Raw genomic sequence first — 22,996 nt, forward strand, 5'->3', positions numbered from 1 at the left:
TGTGGTGTAGGCCTGCAGCTATATCTCTGATTCGATCCCTAGCCTGGAAAACTCCATATACCATGGGGTGGCCCTAAAAAAAGACAAAAAATAAAAATAAAATACACATTATCATCAAAGTAGTGTCACTTAAATTTAACTAGTAGTAAGAAGTGTATTTTGGCTCAGGCCAGAATGAATGATCATATCTATGAAACTCTATAAATTGTTATTCTTCATATATTTTAAATTATATCTAAGTTAAAGTAATATGCTGTACATCGGTCTCCCCTCCTGGGAACGAATGCTCTAAACACAGAGTGAGAAAGCCATTTTAGGCACCTTCATTTTATTTTATTTATATTTTTAAGCACTAATATGATACTCTGTTCCCCTCTCCCCTCCCCCCGTTAAAAAAAAAAAAAAAAACCACAGGCACTGAGCCAGCAAGTTCTATATGACTTTGGCTATGAATTCTCCATACATCTTGGTGCTACAGAATGTCACAATGGATTGCTCACAGCTCCCCGCAAACCCCACATGGCTCCCTGTGCAATCTGGCACATGGAAATCTCCATCTCTGCTATTCAATGTACTCCCACCCCAAATCCCACTTCCAACCACTCAAAGGTTTTTCTCCACTATACAGGAATTAATCAGTTTCTGCAAGTTATATCCAGCTAGCTACTAGAGAGAGAAAAACAGAAATGTGCGCCAAGCAAACAGAAACACAAACTAAATTTTCAGGATCCAACCTAAGAAATTATATATATAAAACACACTGTCAAGTGATAATCAGAAATGATTTCAGCATTAACACATGATCATCTTTTAACTGAAGCCTGCTCTAACTAAAACTGCTTAATGAACAGATTAAAATTTCTCTGCTCAATTCATTCATTAATTACAGATTTTTCCCCCCAAGAGTTTTGCTCTCATAAATCTTTTTTTTTATTTTTTTGCCATGCCTACAGCATGTGGATGTTCTTGGGCTAGGGATCAAACCCATGCCACAACAGCGATGTGAACCACTGCAGTGACAATGCCAGATCCTAAACTCGCTGAGCCACAAGGGGATTCCTGGTCTTATAATCTTAAGATACTATTCAATACTCATTGTTAAAGACATCAAATTATGAAGCATCAACTACTCAAGTACACTTTACCTAGTTTAATTTGCCAACGCATTACATATTTATCTGAATAGTACACGTTCTCTTTTCTACCAATTCCTATTATTTCCTCCTATGTTCTATGTTTAAAAATTAATTTTCAAAAGTACACTAATGTTCCCTCTACTATTAATAATCCCCCATGTTTATTTCCACAATTATTGGATATAGATTTGTAAAAATAAATATTAAGGAGACATATTAAGGAGACATCTTTAACTTAAATGTGGATGAATATTGGTCTAAATTATATCTCAGTAAAATAATAAAATCCTAACCATCACAAATTCCCCTGAGTGGTTTAGTAAGAGTTTTCCAGGTAGTTGAAAGATAACTGTGTTTAACAACAACAACAACAAAAAATTTAAATCCAGATGCTGGAGTTCCCATTGTGGCGCAGCGGAAACAAATCCAACTAGGAAAACATGAGATTGTGGGTTCAATCCCTGGCCTCGCTCAGTGGGTTAAGGATCTGGCTTTGCCATGAGCTGTGGTGTAGGTCACAGAAGCCACTCGGATCTGGCATTGCTGTGGCTCTGGCATAGGCCAGCAGCTACAGCTCCGATTAGACCCCTAGCCTGGGAACCTCCACACGCCATGAGTGAGTCTCTAAAAAAGGACAAAAAACAAAGAAAATTATAATAATAAATAAATAAATAAATAAATACAGATGCTTCTAAAATGTTTCCCTACCCCATTAAAGAGGACATCCTCAAAGAGAGTAACACACATAAACATGTTCTTGGCAATACAATCAATACTATGAACATTTAAGATTTTGACTGTTCCTACTGTGCAGAAATACATTGGCTGCATTCCCACCACCTACAAAGGCATCCAGGTGACTCATCCTACTCTTTACATCCCTGGGTAACTACATCTATTACCTTAAATGCTTTAAGGAAACAGTCAACATGTAAATGACAATCAGTCCACAAACCATTGGCATAAAAAGTTGCTCAAATAGACAAAGTATAAATGAAGGCTAAAATCTCATTTTATTTAAGGTATTTAAAAAGAGATGATATAACTTGAGGGTAAGGGATCTTTATCCCCAACAGACGGCACATTGTAGGAGTTGTATTTGTTCCCACTTGATTTGCTGTTAATTCTTTGAGGGCATAAAATAATACCAGATGCCACAGAATTAAACTGAAGAATTAATGATATTAAAGACTCTGAGTCAGTTACTTGCTCTGGTGAAGTAGTTATGTTTATAGTAAGTTTTCATCTCAGAAAGCCTCAGCATATTTATTTTCAACAATAAAAAAAGAAACTTAGTTTTTTCTACTTCAACATCTGAGCCTCATAACTGATATATATACCAAAAATATCTTCGAAGGGAAAATATAAAAACACTAAGATTGAGATTCAACTTTCAGACATTATGTTCCAGTTAAATTACATGTCTAGTTACAGAAACATTTTGTGTTAATAATCTTCTGGTCTTCTGAATGTGTGGAATGAATAACATCACCCCTTGAAAGTCTTCCTTAAAATTTTAACTTTTCTTCAGCCTTTGAACCTATGTCTTCTTATAAGGAGTGGTGGTTAACGCTTGAAAACTGATACCTTTTTCTGAAGCTACTTTTCTTCTTGAATTTTTTTTTATTATTTCTTGAAAAATATGTATATAAACCATTTTTATTTAAATAATAACTTCCAATAGTGAAAACAAGATGCTCGTATTCCCCCTAAGTAAAATGACAAACTTGTACATATTTGTAAAACTGTTTGAAAGTTATTTCTACTTTTAAATTAACACTTTAAATGGCATTATGACTGGCATAATTCAATTCACTGTTTGAATATAAATTCTCTAGTAATCAAAGCTTATTTAAGAGTTCTTTGTGAAAATTTCTTCACTGAAAACTCAAAGGATACCAGGTTTCTTCTGTAGGAAAAAGTAGATGTAAAAAAATGGAGATCAACTTTTTTACAATGTAACGTTTTTCAATAATTTATTCTTTACCAGTATATTCTTATTTTTAAGGTCATAAATTAGTTTCAAAGACTGATAATCTGGTAAAAACCCTATTATTTTAGTTTCTTTGGAACAAAGTCAGTCATTGAAAACAGTGAATCTTGAGGTTACCATTACATAGATTTGGTAATTTTTAAAGTGAATTTTTAGAATATACCAACTAAAATACAAAGAAAAAATATGTTCTCCATGTTGACAAGAAGATACTAAAGACAATTTGAAGCCTAACCTAATAATACACACAAACATTCAATATGAAGAACTTCAGACCTAAATTTTAAGTTTTCAGAATAGAAAAAGATCTCTCATAGTAATTTTCTGAAGATGTACATAATAAATCCACTTTAGGTCAATAATCTATATAGGCAAGTTTGTATTTTGTGCCTGTATGCACATCAAATGTGTTTGTACGTGAAATAAATCAAGCGAAACTAGCAATAAAATATAATGTATTAACTATACAGAAACGAAATGCAGAACATACCATTTTTTTTTTTTTTTTTTTTTTTTTTTTACTGAAGTATGGTTGATTTACAATGTTAAGTTTCAGGTATACAGCAAAGTATAAGTTTCACATATACATATGTGAAAATTTCAGATTCTTTCCATGATAAGTTATTACAAGATAATGAATACAGTTCCCTGTGCTATCCAGTAGGACCTTGCTGTTTATCTAGAACAGTGTATATATCTCTTAATCCAAAACTCCTAATTTATCCCTCCTTTCCCTTTCTCTTTGGTAACCATAAGTCTGGAAAACACTAAATTTATATATGTTACCTTGTTCATATTCACTGCTGTAGTAAATGGGAGGCCCAGCAGTTATACAATTTGTATAATTGTATAATTTGTATAATTGTATAATCTGTATGATCTTGATTTAAACTGAGAGTTTACCAGTTACTAATTTTGAGCCCTTAGACAGTTATTTAACTTCTGAAGAAATACAGTGTGTAGTTACAAGCTCAGGTCTTAAATTTACAGGCTGCCTGGGTTCAAATCCACCACTAACTATTAAGCATGTGATTTGGAAGAAAGCTACTTAACCTTTTCATGCTTCAGCTTCTTCACCTGCAGCAAGCAGTATCTACACCTCACAGGATTATTTAAGTGTAAGTTAAAACACATAAAGCACTTTTAACCAGTACCTAGCATAAAATAAGTACCTAATAAATGTCAGATGCTTTTATTATTAAAGCTATTTCCATACTGAATAAACAGAAATAACTATCTCAAAAGGCTGTTATAACAGTAAGTGAGAAATGTACAAAGAACACAACTCAAATACATGAAATACACACAAAGCACTCAACAGGCAGTGACTATTACCATCACTAGAAAATAGAACTGATATGATGAGGCTGATGACAAGGAAGATGACAGCACCACCCATCATTCTGGAAATATCCACCTAAGTGGCTCATCTTCATGTCCTTCTTTTTCATCTTTCCAAACAGCTAATCACCATGTTCTATAAATTCTCCATCCTCAAAACCTATCTCATGTTCTCCAATCCCTCATGCATGCTCCCCAGAATAATGCCACAATCATCTGTCAGTTGCCCTGGCTCCAATACTGCCCCATTTCAACCCAGTTTTCACACATTAAGTTGAGTTGGGTTTTTTCTTAAAAAACAGAAATTTGATCACATCACTGCCCTCCAGAGCATGCGCAATCATCCCCAACCCATCGGAATAATTTTCAAATTCCTAACTGGGGATGCAAAGTCTTTTAGAATTTGGCTCCTGTCCACCCCCCCACCTCATCTTTTTCCACTCATTTTGCCACCTAAGATCTCCAACCTGATTTACCTATGGTTCCCCAAATGTACCATGCTCTGTCTTCTCTTGCCCTCTTGTAAGCCCAGAACAAATCCTTCTTCCTCTTCCTTACTCACATTCTGACCACTAATGCTTCTCCTCTATAATTCAACGTCTATGCCACCCTTCTCCATTCCCTGGTATCCTGTCCCATACAACCACATTTTTTCCCTCCCAGTCTAAATGAACTTTATGATTAGTATGATAAAAGTGCTGTTAACACTTAAAACCCACAAAACTTAATTCTTCAGTTCTAAGAGCTGGAACCAAAGGTAGAGCACAAATATGTCACTCCTAACTTAAGACTTTATGGTTCTACAATTTTATCCTTTGGTAAAGTATTTAAAAGTGAAAAGTGAACACAAAACTCAAAAAGCTGAAAATACCATTTAAATGTAAATGTTCATCCACTTTCCAAAGTTAGACCAAGGAGGTTTTTTTCTTATCTAGATTTTAAAACAAATCATTGACAGATACAAAATTAAACTTAAAAGAGCATTTTACTTCAAATGTGGAACCGATATATATTGTTCTGCCTGCATCACTTCTATTTATTAATGTACTACTTTTTAAACGAAAGTATTTTATCTATTTGGTTTCAGTCTGTTACTATCAACGCCTTTCAACATAACAGGAATAAATGACTCCCCCATGTGGAGATCAGCTTGCATAGACTTTTTCTTACTAACAAGTGTGGCAAGTCAGTTGAGCTTCAATATGTTTACAGATTCTGAAGTTGAACTCCAAATATGACAATTTTAACTTTATACCTAAGTAAAAGGCTGACCCTAGAGTTAACAGAAAAGTTCATGACAGGACTGTACATTAAAAAATAACAATAATCACTAAAGAACATGGTTTGAAAATTTTACTTGTAAATTGAAAATACTTCAACAATTCTAAATCAAGTGATCAATTTAAGACGTAGGTTATGTTTCTAAAGATTTTCAATTAAAAAAATCCAGTCACTTACTGAACAAATATTAAATGTTTAAGCATCAACAACTATACTCAACTGTCACTGATAATATCAGAAAATGAAGAGGCTCAATTTATTGTGAGAAATGCCTATATTAGAAAAACAAAAACTGAGAACTAACATATTAGTGATTGAGATCCTGCTTTTACCTCTATTACCAAAGCTAATCATTAAAAACTAAGTTAGCCTGTCATTAACAAGGCAATGTCAATAATATAGTTAAATAAAAATGTGTTAAACTTATAAACAAAAGTTTTAAGTGCTTTATAGCACTATTCCAGCCACAGGCTAGAGTCACGATAAAGGGTATACGCTCAATGTAAGTAAATTCTTATTTGTTGTTATTTATTAAATATCTTCCTTCTTTCTAAATTTCAATAAAAGATACAATTGCTAAAGAATAAAATACATACTTTAAAAATCTAAGCAAGAATCACATCATAGTGGGAGGGGGGCTATTAGGATATGCAAATATAAATCAGCTATCCATCATGCAATTGTTAGTGAGTCTCTTCATCTTGTCATATAAAATATATCTGAGAGGAGTGAGAAGTCTGCTCACCAGATAGTGTATTCACAGACAGGAATCATGCATAAGGTTCTCTCATGAAAAGCAATCATTTGCCCATAATGAAGACTCTACAACTTCATAACCCTTAATTGAGAGGAGGTCCCCAGTGTAAAATAAAATAATGAATGTATTATGAGGTGGATAATCTAATAATTAAAAGATTTTTTAAAATATTTTCATTCACTGGCAAGCTCTCATATAGATTTAAAAAATTAAGCATCTTATTACTTTAATCTTCTAGAGCATAACATGATATTACATTAAAAATCAAGTAAGATCTTCCTCAACATGATTAATTTAGGTATCAGGATGAAGAACATTAGACTCGAAACTAGGAGACCTGGGTTTTGGCCTTAGCTTTACCAGTTACTATTCAGGCTTTAGCATCCTTAGGTGTAAAATAAGAGAGCAGACTAAAAAATTTCTAAGTATAAGTGCACAAGAACTTGGCTCTAATTTTATTTTCAAAAACTAAATTTTATTTTTTAAAATACATACAGTATCTAAATTTAAAAGGTAAAATTATATAGTTTAATTTAGAGCTTCATTTCCATATAAATGTGAAACTAAGAATCTATTTTTATGGAAAACTATCTAGCAATAACTCACTTTTGTGTTTTTCATTTTACAAAATGTTGGTAACAATTCTGTATGGAAGGTATTATTAACCCAATTACACAAAATAGAAAACTGAGGCTCAAAGAGTTTAAAAACATGGCCAAGTCTCTTGGCCATAAAAAAATTTTTTTAAAAACTATATTTTACTAAATCTCTAGTCTACAAAATGATTTAATGGACATTATTTTTGACAGATAGCTGATCCTAAAACTGTCTTGGAATTATAATCCAACTAAAAGAAAGGAAAAAGAGTCTGGTCCTATTTAAACAGAAAATGCCACTGGTAAGTGATGGAACTGGAATTCCTAAAACTAGATTTTCTGACTCCCAATTTCCTACATAATATAACAAAACATAAAATTGTATTAAAGTAATACAACTTTAAACAGTATAATTTAAAGCATCTACCTAATTTTTTTAAAAAAAACGTACAAACAAGAAATATAATAATAAATAAAAATAACTAAGTTATAAAGTTAAAAAAAATCAAGTTCAGAGGTCTAAAAGAATTTATTGGATCCCAAAAGTGTGTTCCAGGTTTAAACCTTGGGATTTCTTCTCTCTCAGAACTCTTAATATCGTACACTAAAAACATGAAATAGTGATTTAACCCAAATACGACACTACAGTAAGTTTATATTTCTAATTGAAATTATTTGATAGGCAGATGCCCATCTTACACCATCAACTGAACTGTGCTCTAGGCTGCTTCAGAACTACCTCAGAATATCTAACACAATATTGAAATGATCCTTTATAATTCAAAATTTAGTATCTGATGATTTAGTTATTTTAAATACTTTATCTGTTATAAATGTTATGAAACTCTAACAATGAAAGTGTTTCTAGCTAGTGCCAGGAAACTTTAGAGTAATTAGCAAACCATCAGGGCTAAGTTATAAACAATGGCTGAGGTAAAAATTGGAATACTTACTTTGTTATTTTGTGTAACAAGAATACTTCCACCCCCAGGTTTCAAAGGCACCTCTTCCATTGCTCCAAACACATCAGTCTCAACAGAAAAAGTCAGTTCTAGACCCAGATCACTAATATCATTATCTAAAATCCACTGCAAATTTTTGGCATACTCTGGATCAATGGATGCCACATCTTGGTAATTCACAGGAATACCTAAAAATACAAACATAACAGCAGTTATATTCTAAATGTTTCTGCCTTTCCTTATCTGTTTAATGATGAAATACTGCCCTCTACAGATACTCTGTAAAACTGCAAAATATAATCCAATTCACAGCATGATTTAAATGAATGCTAATTCCTGAATTTGGAAGTCTGTAAATTTAAGCTTATGTTTCTAACACATTTTTTACAATGTAACCTTTCTTTAAAATAGCTATTCAGGAAATTATTGTAAATTTTTTAAAGTGTCAATTCTTTTAAGCATATTCGTATTAAAATGCATTTTTAGGATAAATATACAAATACTAAAATGGAAAAAAATTATCAAAAATGTAGGTTGTTTTCTTCTCTCCCTCAGGGCCCCAAAATACCTTACATACACAGTCAGTTTCTAATTGAAATGAAAATTATTCATCAAAAATGCCACCATTATCTACTTAGTTTTCCCTAAAGTCTTTAAGAAAAATAATTTAAATAAATGCTTATGAAAATAACAGACCCATACCAAGAATGTGCTTGTAGAATGATCTCGTGAAGTAAATGTTAACCAGCTGCCTATGGTTCAAAGCTAATCCCAAGATCTGTCCAGCAAACCGGAAATAGTTCAAATGATCAGGATTTACATAGGAGTTGCTATTAGGTTGAAAAGTTGTTCCTATTAAAGACAAAATAATTTATTTTTAAAGACCATACAGAAGAGAGATCAATTCAATGTAGGTAAATTAGTTCACATACAAGTTCAGCAAAGCCAAGGTTACACTATGTATTAACTTTCACAAGAATGTCTTTTTGTGGAATATTTAATATAGGAATTAGAAGTACTAAAGATAATCATTAATTCATACATACTTATCTGAGTAAGTCTTTGTACAAGGAGAAAATTTTAGAATGCTTTTCACTGAAGTATTTGGAAGAGGTGTCAAAGATCTTGGAAACACACACACACGCACACACACGTTTTCCCAGGTAGTGTGGAAATAACTACTTAGGCTGTGAATTAGGGCAGACATTGTTCAATTCATCAATACATGCCCAGTGCAGCAGGTATTCACTACATTTTGCTCAAGGAATAAACATTACTAAAGAATAAGTAAAAATTCTTAATGTACTACTGTTTTCCTCATGACAAAAAATCAAGTTTTCATACTGAGGTATGAAAGTGAAAATGACATTGGCAATAGCTACCAACTACTGCTAAATTCTAGTGCAATGGAATGTACTTTCATTTACATGAAAAAAGTCTGAAAATTGGTAGTGGTAAACATACTTAATGGAACTGAACTGTACACTTTTAAATGGTTAAAATGGTAAATTTTATGTTATGTACATTTTACCACAACAAAAAAAAAGGTCTCAAAAGAGTTCCCATCGTGGCTCAGTGGAAACAAACCTGACTAGCATCTATGAAGATGCGGGTTGGACTCTTAGCCTCACTCAGTGGATTAAGGATCCGGCATCGCCATGAGCTGTGGTGTACGTCACAAACACAGCTCGGATCTGGCATTGCTGTGGCTGTGGCATAGGCCAGCAGCTACAGCTCCGATTGGACCCCTAGCCTGGGAACCTCCATATGCCTCAGGTGCAGCCCTAAAAAGACAAAAAATTTTTTAAAAGATCTCAAAAAAAATCTAGTACAATGGAAAAACATAATACCAAGATCTCAACTTTAAATAACTTTCCTTCCTTTTTTTTTTTAATGTGAAAACTAAGTCAGATTACATGTTCTCTCCTTCCACTCTAAAAAAGAAAATTACGGGCCAGTATCTTTGATGATTATAGATGCAAAAATTCTCAACAATTCTTAGCAAACCAAATCCAACAACATATAAAAAAGATCATACACCATAACCAAGTGTGATTCATCCCATCTTCATAAGGATGGTTCAACATATGCAAATCAATCGTCATACACCACAGTAACAAGAGAAAAGTCAAAAATCACATGATTATCTCAATAGATGCAGAAAAAGCATTTTATAAGATTCAACATCCATTCATGATAAAAACTCTTACCAAAGTGGGTAGAGAGGGAACATAATTTCAACATAATAAAAGCTATTTATGACAAAACCACAGCCAATATAATATTCAATGGTGAAAAGCTAAAAGCCTTCCCACTAACATCTAGAACAAGACAAGGATGCCCATTCTCACCACTCCTATTCAACATAGTATTGGAAGTCCTAGGCACAGCAATTAGACAAGAAAAAGAAATAAAAGATATCCAAGTGGGAAGGAAAGAGGTAAAACTGTCATTATACACAGATGACATGATACTATACATAGAAAACCCTAGAAGTTCCCACTGTGATGCAATGGGATGGGTGGGGTCTTAGAAGCACTGGTACGCAGGTTTGTTCCCTGGACTGCACAGTGGGTTAAGAATCCAGTGTTGTCGCAACTGTGGCTCCAATCTGATCCCTGGCCCAGGAACTCCACATGCTGTGGAGAGGGCCAAAAAGATAAAAGAAAGAAAATCCTAAAGATCTCACATAAGAACTACTAGAATTGATAAACAAATTCAGCAAGATATAAGATTAACATTTAGAAACTGGTTGTATTTCTTTATTCTAACAATGAAACATTAGAAAGAGTGTAAAAAAAGATCACTTTTAAAATCACATTTTAAAAAAATGCTTAGGAAGAGTTCCCGTTGTGGCTCAGTGTGTCAAGGATCTATCTGACATTGTCTCTGTGAGGATGCAGGTTTGATCCATGGCCTTTCTCAGTGGGTTAAGAATCCGGCACTGCCTCAAGCTGTGGCATAGGTCACTGATGCAGCTCAGATCTGGCATTGCCGTGGCTGTGGTGTGTAGTATAGGCCTCAGCTGCAGCTCCAATTCAACCCCTTGCCTGGGAACTTCCATATGCCACAGGTGTGGCTGTGTGAAGAAAAAAACAAAAACCAATTTAGGAATAAACCTGACCAAAAAGGTGAAAGACCTACATGCTGAGAACTATAAAACATAAACAAAGGAAACTGAAGATGATTCAAAGAAATAAAGATATTCCATGCTCTTGGATTGGAAGAATTCATACTGTTAAGATGGCCATACTATCTAAAGCAATCTACAGATTTAATGTGATTCCCATCAAATTATCCATGACTTTTTTTCACAGACCTAGAACGAATAATCTAAAACTTTATCATAAAAGACCCAAAATTGCCAAAGTAATCCTTAGGAAAAAGAACAAAGCAGGAGACTTTAGACATTACAAAGCTCCCAGCCTTCAGATAATACCACAAAGCTACAGTAATCAAAACAGCATGGTTCTGGCTCAAAAACAGAAATATAGATCTATGAAACAGTATAAAGAGCACAGAAGTCAACTCACATATCTATGATCAAAGAATCTTCAACGACTGAGGCAAGAACATACAATGGAAAAAAGACAGTCTCTTCAGCTAAGTGTTATTGGGTAAGCTGGACAGACCACATGTAAATCAATGAAGCTAGAACAATATCTTGATACCATACACAAAAACGAACTCAAAATGGCTTAAAGACTAAAATATAATACATGACACCATAAAACTTCTGGGAGAGAACACAGGCAAAACATTCTCTGACATAAATTGTGCCAATATTTTCTTAGATTAGTCTCCCTAAGCAAAAGGAATAAAAGCAAAAATAAATGAGACCTAATCACACCTACAAGCTTTTGTATAGTAAAAGAAACCATAAACAAAACAAAAAGACAACCTATAGACTGGGAGAAAATATTTGCAAATGATGTGAGCAACAAGAGCTTAGTTTCCAAAATATGTAAACAGCTACACAACTCATTAACAAAGAAAAAAAAAAAAAAAAAAAAAAAAACAAAAAAAAAAAAACCACCAATCAAAAAATGGGCAGAAGACCTAAACAGACATTTCTCTAAGACATACAGATGGCCAACAGGCACACGAAAAGATGCTCAAAGTTGCTCATTATTAGAGAAATGTAAATCAAAACAACGAGGTACCACCTCATACCAGTCAGCAGAGCCATCATTAAAAAATCTACAAATAACAAAATACTGGAGAGGGTATGGAGAAAAGGGACTTCTCCCACACTGTTGGTGGGAATGTAAACTGGTGAAGGCACTATGGAAAACAGTATGGAACCTCCCTAAAAAACTAAGAATAGAGTTGTCATTTGATCTAGCAATCCCACTCCTGGGCATCTATCTGGGCAAAACTATAATTCAAAAGATACATGTACCCCTATGTAGCACTATTTACAATTGCCAAGACATGGAAGCAACCTAAATATCCACTGACAGATGAATGGATAAAGGGCAGGTGTGTGTGTGTGTAAGCAATGGAATGCTGCTCAAACAGCAACATGGATGGATGTAGAGGTTATCATACTAAGTGTAGTAAGTCAGAAAGAGAAAGACAAATACCCTATCACTTACGTCACTTACATGTGGAATCTAAAATATGACATAAATAAACTTGTCTACAAAATGGAAACTGACTCACAGACATAGAGAACAGACTTATGGTTGCCAAAAGGGAGGGCGGTTTGGGGAAGGATGGATTGCAAGTTTGGGTTTAACAGATGCAACTTTTATGTAATAGGGGATAAACAAAATCCTACTATATAGCATAGGGAACTATATTCAATAGAATGTGATAAACCATAATGGAAAAGAATATGAAAAAGAATGTATATATGTATAACTAAATCAATTTGCTCTATAGCAGAAATTAACACACTGTAAATCAACTATACTTCAATAAAATAAAAAAAGATCCTCTTACTCATTCAATAAATATTTATTGAGCTCATGCTATTTACTACTCTTTTAGGCAACAGGGCTAAAAGAATAACTGATAAATCTAATGAAACATCATTAAAAATAAATATAATGAAGGAAAAATGATAAAGCATTTGAAAGTAAAATGTCTGGTATTTAGCATACATAGTTTAACAATTCTTTTTGTGCTTTATGGATCTTCTGTTTACCAGTGCTGGCACTGGAATAAAGGACTGCGACCAGTAAGTTTACTTAGATATAAGGTACATTTGGAAGCTTATGGCTGAATAAATTAAAAGGGCCACATGAAGAGAATCATTCACTGCTCAGTACCTTTGGAGAATCATTCCTAGTCACGCTGTAAGTCAACCCAAAGTTTTATGAGATGAAGAAAGACTTCAAAGGCAAACAACTGTAATTCCAAAAATATAATATTCTGAATAATCACAAATATTTTTACCTATAAAATAGTGAATGCTTAGGGTTACTGATGAACCAGCAAAGACTTCTTATGATTCAACTTTTTCTCCCCTAGGTCTATTATCATTCTTTCTCTAAGTACTTTCTGGGAAATCTGGGTTATTAAAAAGGATAGATATAGAGAAATAAAAAGAAAAAAACAAACAAACAGGGAAAGGTCTTCAAGAAATGAATAAATTTTTTAACTTGAAAATGAAATAAGAATATAAAGTTTATGGCCATGTTTTAAGTTAAAATAAAGATGTGACACTCAGCTATTTTCATCACCTCAGAAAAAAGCCATTGCATAAAAATGTATCATTTTCATAGAATAATAATAATTATAGCATCTCATATTATTTCTGAGTACTATGTGCAAAGCAGTGAGTTAAGCATTTTTACACATCAGCTAACTGACTTCCCACTACATTTCACAACAAAGGTTATTACCATTTTCAAATGAGGAAATCAAGATCCAGAAAGGTTACATTTTCTGGCCTGAGGTCATAGCAAAAAGAGGAACAAAGCCAGGGTTTAGATTCAGTGGAATGCGGTAAAGGCCAAACTCTTAGCCCCTCTACCCCATTACTATTGCTCTGTAGTAAGCGTCTTAATTTAATTAGAAAGCAAGTTTTAAATAAATTATTATAGACATTAGGTCTATCCAAACATTCCCCACATTTAAGAATTCTTAATTCCTAAATTAATTCTATTCTTGTCAACTAAACATAAGAACAAGGAAATACTTCATCTATACTTTAATTTATTAATAGTATGACCCACCCAAAGAGAAGAATTACATGGCTTACAAAAAGGATGAATCACACAATCTTTATGATCTATGTGCTTCAGCACATGATCTGCTGTAAGTATGTAAAATGCACAAGTACTTCACCAAATGATTCCACACCAAATCTGTTTCAGGTATAAAACTAAATAGGGGGAGTCCCCGTCGTGGCTCAGTGGTAAGAAACCTGACCAGTATCCATGAAGATGCAGGTTTGATCCCTGGCCTCGCTCAGTGGGTTAAGGAGCAGGCATTGGCGTGAGCTGTGGTGTAGGTCACAAATACAGCTCGGATCTGGCATTGCTATAGCTGTGGTGTAGGCTGGCAGCTACAGCTCAGATTCAACCCCTAGCCTGGGGAAATCCAGATCCTGTGGGTACGGCCCTAAAAAAAACAAACAAAACCAAAAAACCCCAACAAATAAATAGTCAGGCTCAGAATAAGGGACTTTAAAGAAGAGAAAGAACTCTAAAATACAGTGCTCTAAAGTAAAATATTGCTTCCAAGATTAGGCCTAAATAACTAAACACGCAGCCTCATCAAACTTGTCATGTCATAAAATCACAAAGACACCAAGTTCACCTCAGAGAAAATAATCAAAGATTAGAGAATTAAAGAAGGAAGTCCCATCTTCCTAAATAATTTCAAATACATCAGTGTGTCTGAGGATCCCATCACATAGGGGAATGCCTGCAGCTCCCTAGCATCACTGCAGCCTACCCCTACTTGCCTGTCTTAGAGTCATTCCTATTGAATGGAGATTTGCTGCGGCTTTGGTTAGATGCAATTCAGAAACTACAATTAATGAGATAACCTCTCCTCATACAAGAATTTAAACACTGGGAAAGAAAATTTTTTCAGGAAATAAAAACAACTGTGCAAAGTATTTAAAAACTGAAATCCCATTCCCACGTTCACTTGGATGTAAGTATTAAGTTAGAGCCTCTCAGGTATATCATACACAAATGAAGTGGTAACCATTTCCCTTTAGTCTACAATATCAGATTACAATTCTGTAGGTAGCAAACACCATTTCAATACAGAGGTTTTTTATCTGTATTACATGGTTAAATAAGAGCTAAGATGCCAGGTCCTGATCTTTTAAAAGGACTAAAAACAAAGTTACTACCTATAAACAGATTATAAGTTAAGATTTAATACCATGATTTCTAGGTTTTGTTTTTTATGACGAATAAATTTTGACTTGGAAACTCAAGGTTAGCAAATTTTAATTTTTTTCAAGATAGATTTTCTTTGAAGTTCATCCACTATTTTACAAAAGGAAATTTTAACTCAAGAAAAGTAGACTAAAGGGAAATCCTTAAACTGAATAAATTTAGTTTTATCTTATAAAGAACTGATGAAAACTTCCCTGGGGCCAGCACAAGTTCTTGAGACAAGCAGATGAGAACCAACTGTTTTAGAGAAGAGAATGCCAGAATGAGTCAGCTTCCACTCAATGATCCTATCACTCATTAACTGCTAACATTGACAGAAGCTCTGTATTGCTATTTCTCTTCTATGAAATAGGAACACCCCACCTATCTCAGGAATTAAAGAATAAAAAATACACCAAAGTAGTCTGAAAATGTGACAAGTCACAGAAAAAGTCATCTAGACTGTACAACTTACCATCAGCTGATTGGGTAAACAATGCATAATCGGGATTGACTATCTCATTAGATAGAATATCAAACCACTCACGCACAACACCTTGACCCTGAGTTTAAGAAAATAAAATTATGCATCAACAGAAATATACGGCAAAGATTTTTTTCTAGATAATAATAAAATTTCAATTATATTAAATTTCTATCATTATCAATTAAATATTAAATTTTATTCAAAGGCATTTCAATCCTTTATATATAGTGATCTTGACACCACTTTATTTTTCTACCCACCATGCCTTCTTCTCCATGGAACCGTACAGCAATTCCTTGCTTTAGCTTTGCACAATTTGCTTTTGACACAACTTCACAGCTACTCCTAAAAATAGAATCTAAATATGTAGCATTGGTTAATTTTACATATTAAAATTTATAATAACTTGTATTTTGTGCCTCACGCACACATCACTCTATTTGTTAAACATACCTCTATGGACCAGCAGGATATCATTTTCATTCACTGGCCGGTGCACCATGTCTGAGTCTGGCTGTCCTGAATGCAAATGTTCATAGAACCACTCACAGCGATCTTTAAATGGCTAACACAACAAATAACAGTGAACTATGTTAGCAGTATTTCAGTCACCTAGCTATCAGGTTTACTTAACTAAAATGCTAAATGCCCTTTCTACAAATAATCATTCTCAGACCTTTATTTATATATAGTAAGTAGTTTTACATAATGTTCTGACATTTCAACCACTATTCACAAAAAGGCAAATCTGAGTTGAAACACTCTACTTAGAAAGAACGGATTTTTTAAACTCCCTAAATTTTCAACAGAAAAAAACTTGACAAATTAAGAGAATTTAATATCAGATATACAACTGAATACACTCTCAATTTCTTTTAAACCCAAAAAGACTTGTAAGACTGAATTTCCACATCCAGAAAAATTTATGTTGCATGTTCCATTTAATTTTCCATGAAAATAATCTTTTACACCTAGTTTTAATTTCTATTCTTTGAATATATGCAAGCAACTAGAAAGGAATTTGTCATCCTTTTTTCTTCCCTTCTTCCACTCTAAAAACTGAAGAATAAGATCTCATGAACACTAAAAAGTCTCTACCTTTCATCCATTTGCCAGATATGCAAACTGCAAGTGATTTTTAATTTTTACTATCAGAAAATATTACTAAGTATCTAGTATGTGCCAATACTGCAGGTAACATAAGAGCTGTAAAAATTTCACTGATAAAATTATTCAATACAGTTAAAGAGATGAGACTAACAAAAACAATACGCACATGTATAATAACATCAAGTACTAAACAGTGAAGTTCAGACTAGAGTGTACTGAAAATCTCTAAAAATTTACAAACTGTACAGATAAGCAGAGTACAAAGGTTTCATGAGGTCCTGGTTTGAACCAGGACTTAAAGATGGATAGGACTTGTTAAAGCAGCAAAGAAAGAAAGCACACCAGGCTAAGGGAGACAAGGAAAAAGGCACAGATGGAGAAACTGTGTCCCTGGAAGATGGAGTGAAGGCGCCAGCATAACTCCACACATGAGGAAAGAAATGTTTTGTGTAAGTAAATCAAACACATAATTACTGACTGTTCTAATCAAGTAAAAGATACAAGGTCTACTGAAGATATTTGGTCGGAGAAATAACATGGTAAATGCTAATTTACCATGGTAACTAAATGCAACTAGTACCAAGATAAATGGTAATCAAAATGTGGCCAGTACCAGGATAAAGTGAGACCATTTAGGTAGCAGCTGAAATAATAGGTACTGAGGAACAAGCAGAGAATAATAAAGTAAATCTGCAAGACATTACTCCTTTGAATAAAGAAAAGTAAGAGAAGCTCTTGAGGGACAGAACTTAATAACAAAAAGAGCTTAGAGGTGGGGAAACTCTTCCCTCATAATCTACCCCCACACTCCTAGAAGGCACTGGTGAAAGATAATAAGTAAGGTTTCACATATTCCAAATTTAAAGTTAATTGAGATATAACTACTAGAACATGGGAATAAATACTGGAACATGCTACAGCTGAGACACTGTAAATAGGGTCGTGAACGAAGATGAAACTGGAGGCAAGGTAAGGTCCCTTGTTCAAGGGATTAAAGATACTGGGACAGACAAGCTTCAATCCCCCCCACCACTGGGCCATCATTATGCATGTGGACACCTGCACTGATCAGGCAACAAAACGCTCTCTTCTGATCAAAAATGTTGATAGCTAATGCAGATGCTTTTTGACTGACTCATTCAGGAAGGATGAGGGAAAAGGAAGTGAAAAGCAGTGACAGTATTAAAAATAGTAAACTTCCTTTCTCAAAACCTAAAGCTTCTTTCACCTATAATCTCATTTACCCTAAAATGGAGTGACCTGGCACAGGTTAAAAAACTGAACTTCAGAACCAGCCAATTTTTAAATTCTGGTTCTCCTACTTGGTAGCTGAATGACTTAAACAAGTTACTTAACCTCTTTGGCTTCAGCAAAAGTGTACCTATTTCACAAAATTGTGATGAAAATAAAATAATCTATGTAAAGCAAATGTATGGAAACTGACCTAAAGTTGGCCTTCAATAAATTTAAGTTATTATTACTACTTTCTCTTTTACATTATTATTAAACCAATGTCAAAGGAGACCTATGCATGTGTATGATTTTATAAGGACTGATTCTTAGATTTCTTGAATGTTTGAAAGGGTCAGTGTCCCTGCAGATATTTCAAAACACCTATAGCATTTATGCTATTATGGTTATGACTATTAACCAAACTACTGCCTCCAGACTACCCTACATTTTGAATAAATTATTCCCTAAAACCTAGCCAGGATCACGTCATTCAGTTATCAGTGACTCCTGATACCTAGCAAATGAAATTCTTCAATCTGGCAATCAAGCCTCAACAGACTTTAACCCCAAGCTACCTTTCCGGAATTGTATCTGATTCCTCACCTACACAAAACTTCTGCTTAGCCAACCATTATTTTTATACACTTTTCTATCTACATCTTCTGACCTGTACCTCAGCTAGAATGTTCATCATCCTCATTTACTATCAAACGTTTGCAAGTTTTTCCATGTCCAGATTAAAATCCACCTCTTTCATCTCCCTTACCTACAGGAGCCAAAAGCAAGCTCTTCCTCCCTTAAACTGCTAAAGAACCAGGTAATATTGTTATTACTATTTTATAGGTACATTTATTATCTCCCCTGCTAGACTGAATTAAGATTCTCTTGGAGAAAGAACATATGCTTTCTATCTCCAAAACAACTACCATTTGTTGAACAGACATACCAGTCACTATTTACAATTTATTCTTCAAAGAGAAGTTTTATGGGGCTGGTGTCATTATCTCTATTTTAAGATGAAAAATTCAAAGCTCAAGGATGTCAGAAATATGCTCAAAGTCACATAGCTGGTAAGTAGTAAAACATGCTTTTCCCTAGCATGTTTCACAAAACATGAGATATATGAAATGAACCCTGGTGGGTTAAAGCTCTCCAGTCAAATAAGTTTGGAGGATTAACAATGTTAAGTCACCGTTTTTACCAAAGGGCTTCTCAGAGCCTTTAGCAAGCTACTGATATGCTTTATAAATCTTCAACAGGGCATATGTTATATTTCCTAATGTAGTGGGGGTTAAAATTCCCAAGGACCAACATGCTGCCTTTGTTACAGTAGTCATTCAACACACATTTCTTCTTTCCCCTTTTTTTTTTTTTTTTTTGGCTGTACCCTTGGATGTGGAAGTTCTCAGGTCAGGGATTAAACTCCTGTCACTGCAGTAACGGGAGCCACTGAAGTGACAATGCTGAATATGCTGAGCTACAAGGGAACTCTATCGATACACATTTCTTAAAGTCACTCCTCACACTAAAGTAACTCCATATACTAAAATAAAGAATAAGGTAATGTCACTCCTCTTACAGCAGGTGGTCTCAAGTATAATTATTACTTCACTAAAAAGTATTCAAATTGAAAACAATTTTCATTAGACAGACTATAAACAAAGTTAAGAGAAACTTCTACCTGTGCTTTTATGATATGCATAAATCTTGACATCAATTCAGGACATTCAAGGAGGAAGTGAAAGTGGTCAAATATAATCTTGGGATTTCTAAAAGAAAAACATATTCTGTTTATACGGACAAGAAAGATGAGCAGCATTATGTGACATCAAATTTAAGATATACAGATACCAAAACAGAAAAAAAAATACATATTAATCCACATCTACAATACTTTCACTTGTCATTGAGCATCTTTTGAATAGTAACAGAGATAATATTTTTTCTATTGAGATAAAAATTGGAAGAAATAAAACGCTACAAAGGCAGTCCATGAAACCAAGAAAGTCTTACCTATTAACAAAACATTTTAAAACTTCATCATGTTTGCAGACAAATTCAATGAACCGAGGTGAAGTCATTCTGTGAGGGGAGTAAAAACCAATCAGAACACACAGACAAAAGTTGGTAATATAGCAAGTTTTAATAACTATGCATTGAATTCAATTGGCTTCTAGACAAAAAAAAAAATGGGGTCTGGACTGTCATTATGGAATCTGAGGCATGCCTAGTCAATTATAAGATGATATATACATTATTTTACACACATATAAAACAACTTTTCATTAACAGATTAAATGGATGATATAAACTGATAAAAAAAGATTTTAAAAAAAACTGAAATTAAGCATCTTTGTACCCTTCAATACATAATTAAGTGATCCTATAGAAAGTAACCTTCACCATTCTACATGTTAATAACACATATAATGCTTAAAACTCAAATATTTTGTACTAATTCCAAATCAGTACAATGAGTATCATACAGATCAGACTAAAACCTAAAAACATTATTATCTGTTATTTCTGAAATTACAAAAGAAAAAATCACAGCTTTTCTTCATCAGCAAAGGAAATAAATAATAAAATGAAAAGACAAAAAAAAAAAGGAGTTCCCGTCGTGGCGCAGTGGTTAACGAATCCAACTAGGAACCATGAGGTCGCGGGTTCGGTCCCTGCCTTTGCTCAGTGGGTTAACGATCCGGCGTTGCCGTGAGCTGTGGTGTAGGTTGCAGACGCGGCTCGGATCCCGCGTTGCTGTGGCTCTGGCGTAGGCCAGTGGCTACAGCTCCGATTCGACCCCTAGCCTGGGAACCTCCATATGCCGCGGGAACGGCCCAAGAAATAGCAACAACAACAAAAAGACAAAAGACAAAAAAAAAAAATAATAATAATAATAAAATGACATCTATTTTGTAATGCAAAAAAGAGACTGGCAACTGGTGTAGTCAGCAGGATTGCACACTTGCCCTTGCAGTGAACCAAGGGGAATGTCCTTCAGCTGTCACTTGTTTACTTCTTCCTAATTCAGGTGGTTAACACCATCCATCTAGAAAAGGAGCACCACTTGCTGGTGGTCTGCCTTGCTCCAATGTGCTTTTGCATATTGCCTCTGTCACGTGTGGCCTGAGGCATCCAACCCTAAAGGTCATGGCTGCCATAATAATCCAACAATCTCCCCTGAGCAGTGTGATTGAGATATGGTCTAATAAGATGATTATACTGCCGACTTAAAAAAATGCACAACCTACCAATGATAATGGAAACAATGAAAATCATTAACATTTAAGAAAAAAGAATACAGGGGGAAAAAATGCACAACCTAAAAGTTGAGAGTTAAGTTTTATTTGGGACAAAATGAAGACTATAGCCTGGAAGGCAGCATTTCAGCAGGGGCAAGTATCAGTATATACATGATTTTGGTGAAGGGGGCGGTACATGCAGCCATGCACACATTTTACAGAAGTTTGCCGCTGGTCTCATAAAGGTTACTACTAGTCATGAGAAGCAGATGTTACTACGAAGGATTTTAGTGCTTCTTTAGATACAAGTGGATACAAGAACTGGGCTCATAAAATCTTCTAAAAGTATCTATCTGAAGATCTGTTCTGCCAGTTTTCCCAGAGCACAGAGTACCTCATTCCTGGCCTCCACCCTGACCTCCTTTCAGGGGGTGTTGAGAGGTCAGCAGCTGCAGTGCTTCATGATTTAATCCATGTAGAGACTGATAGCAAGGGCCAGTCTCCAGTTCACAAAACCAACTAATTAGAAAGGTCTCAGTTGACAATGTGTGTGAGGGTCCTCTGTGCTTCAAGGCCAAAGAAAGGTAAACGATAGGAAGGTTATTACCATCATCTAAGGAGAGGCTCTGTGCTAAAGGCACAAGGAGAAGATTCCCTAGGGGAGAAAGGGAGATCTCTGCCTGCAACCGTGGAGCTGGTGGGCCATGCCTAGACTATGTGTCCTAACATAAAAGAGCAAAACAGCCTGGCAACAGAAACCAATAGCACCACCAGAGGGTTGTATACAACAGAGGCCAATGGTCTCTGTGTCACTACATCACTCACTACTTTTGCTCTTTGTCCTCTAACCCAACGGGATATTGTGGGTCCATTCCAAGGTGTAATGTTGCTAAGAAATTAATGGATGAATATAAATGCTCTAAACCTCTGGTGTAACTGCCTCCTCAGAACCCCGAGGAGCTCCTTGATAAATGCGAAAGCCCACAGTAGCTTCCTGGGCGTTATTCAATGCCACACATTCTAAAGAGCCAAGACTCTGGTATTACATTCCCAAAGAGCCTGTGCATATGCTGCTAGTGGAGGCAGAGCACAATCCTGGAATGTTCTCTGCCAATACCCTGGAAAAGAAAGGAGCCACCTGCAAAGGGGCTCACAGTGACATCCATAAGTTTCCAGTAAAGACACACAAAATTAAGGTAACAGGAAAAAAAGCAAGCAGTAGTAAAACTGAGATCAAAAATTATTGCTTAACTAAGATCAAGCAAGCAGTAGTACAAACTAATATCAAAAATTATTCTTTCTTAAAGATTCAATGCACAGGAAGAAGAGAAGGGAGCTAACCAACTACCACATGGAATGAGCTCTAAATTGTTACAACTGCCAAAATGCATCATCTGGTCAGTACCTCTAAACACTAAAATCCCTAAACTTTCTTAAAGATCCATCTGGGCTACAGCTTTGCTTCCTCCAAGAGACCACAGATCTTGAACTCCCTTCCATTTTGAATGGAGC

The 22,996-nt window shown here is 34.7% G+C and overlaps 1 protein-coding gene across 2 annotated transcripts in view; it reads right to left on the minus strand.

Annotated features, from left to right (window-relative positions):
* HACE1 (HECT domain and ankyrin repeat containing E3 ubiquitin protein ligase 1) overlaps window positions 1–22,996 on the minus strand; it is a 110,966-nt gene that overhangs the window by 17,998 nt on the left and 69,972 nt on the right. For both annotated transcript variants that reach the window (XM_021096191.1, NM_001195340.1), the window contains 7 exons: window positions 20,256–20,324; window positions 19,924–20,011; window positions 16,353–16,464; window positions 16,160–16,257; window positions 15,888–15,975; window positions 8,769–8,918; window positions 8,058–8,254 (listed from right to left, as the gene is read on the minus strand). In XM_021096191.1, the coding sequence (XP_020951850.1) occupies window positions 8,058–8,254; window positions 8,769–8,918; window positions 15,888–15,975; window positions 16,160–16,257; window positions 16,353–16,464; window positions 19,924–20,011; window positions 20,256–20,324 (802 nt within the window). The remainder of the gene's footprint in view (window positions 1–8,057; window positions 8,255–8,768; window positions 8,919–15,887; window positions 15,976–16,159; window positions 16,258–16,352; window positions 16,465–19,923; window positions 20,012–20,255; window positions 20,325–22,996) is intronic.

This window comes from Sus scrofa, chromosome 1 (assembly GCF_000003025.6).
Source record: "Sus scrofa isolate TJ Tabasco breed Duroc chromosome 1, Sscrofa11.1, whole genome shotgun sequence".
NCBI classification, from domain to species: domain Eukaryota; kingdom Metazoa; phylum Chordata; class Mammalia; order Artiodactyla; family Suidae; genus Sus; species Sus scrofa.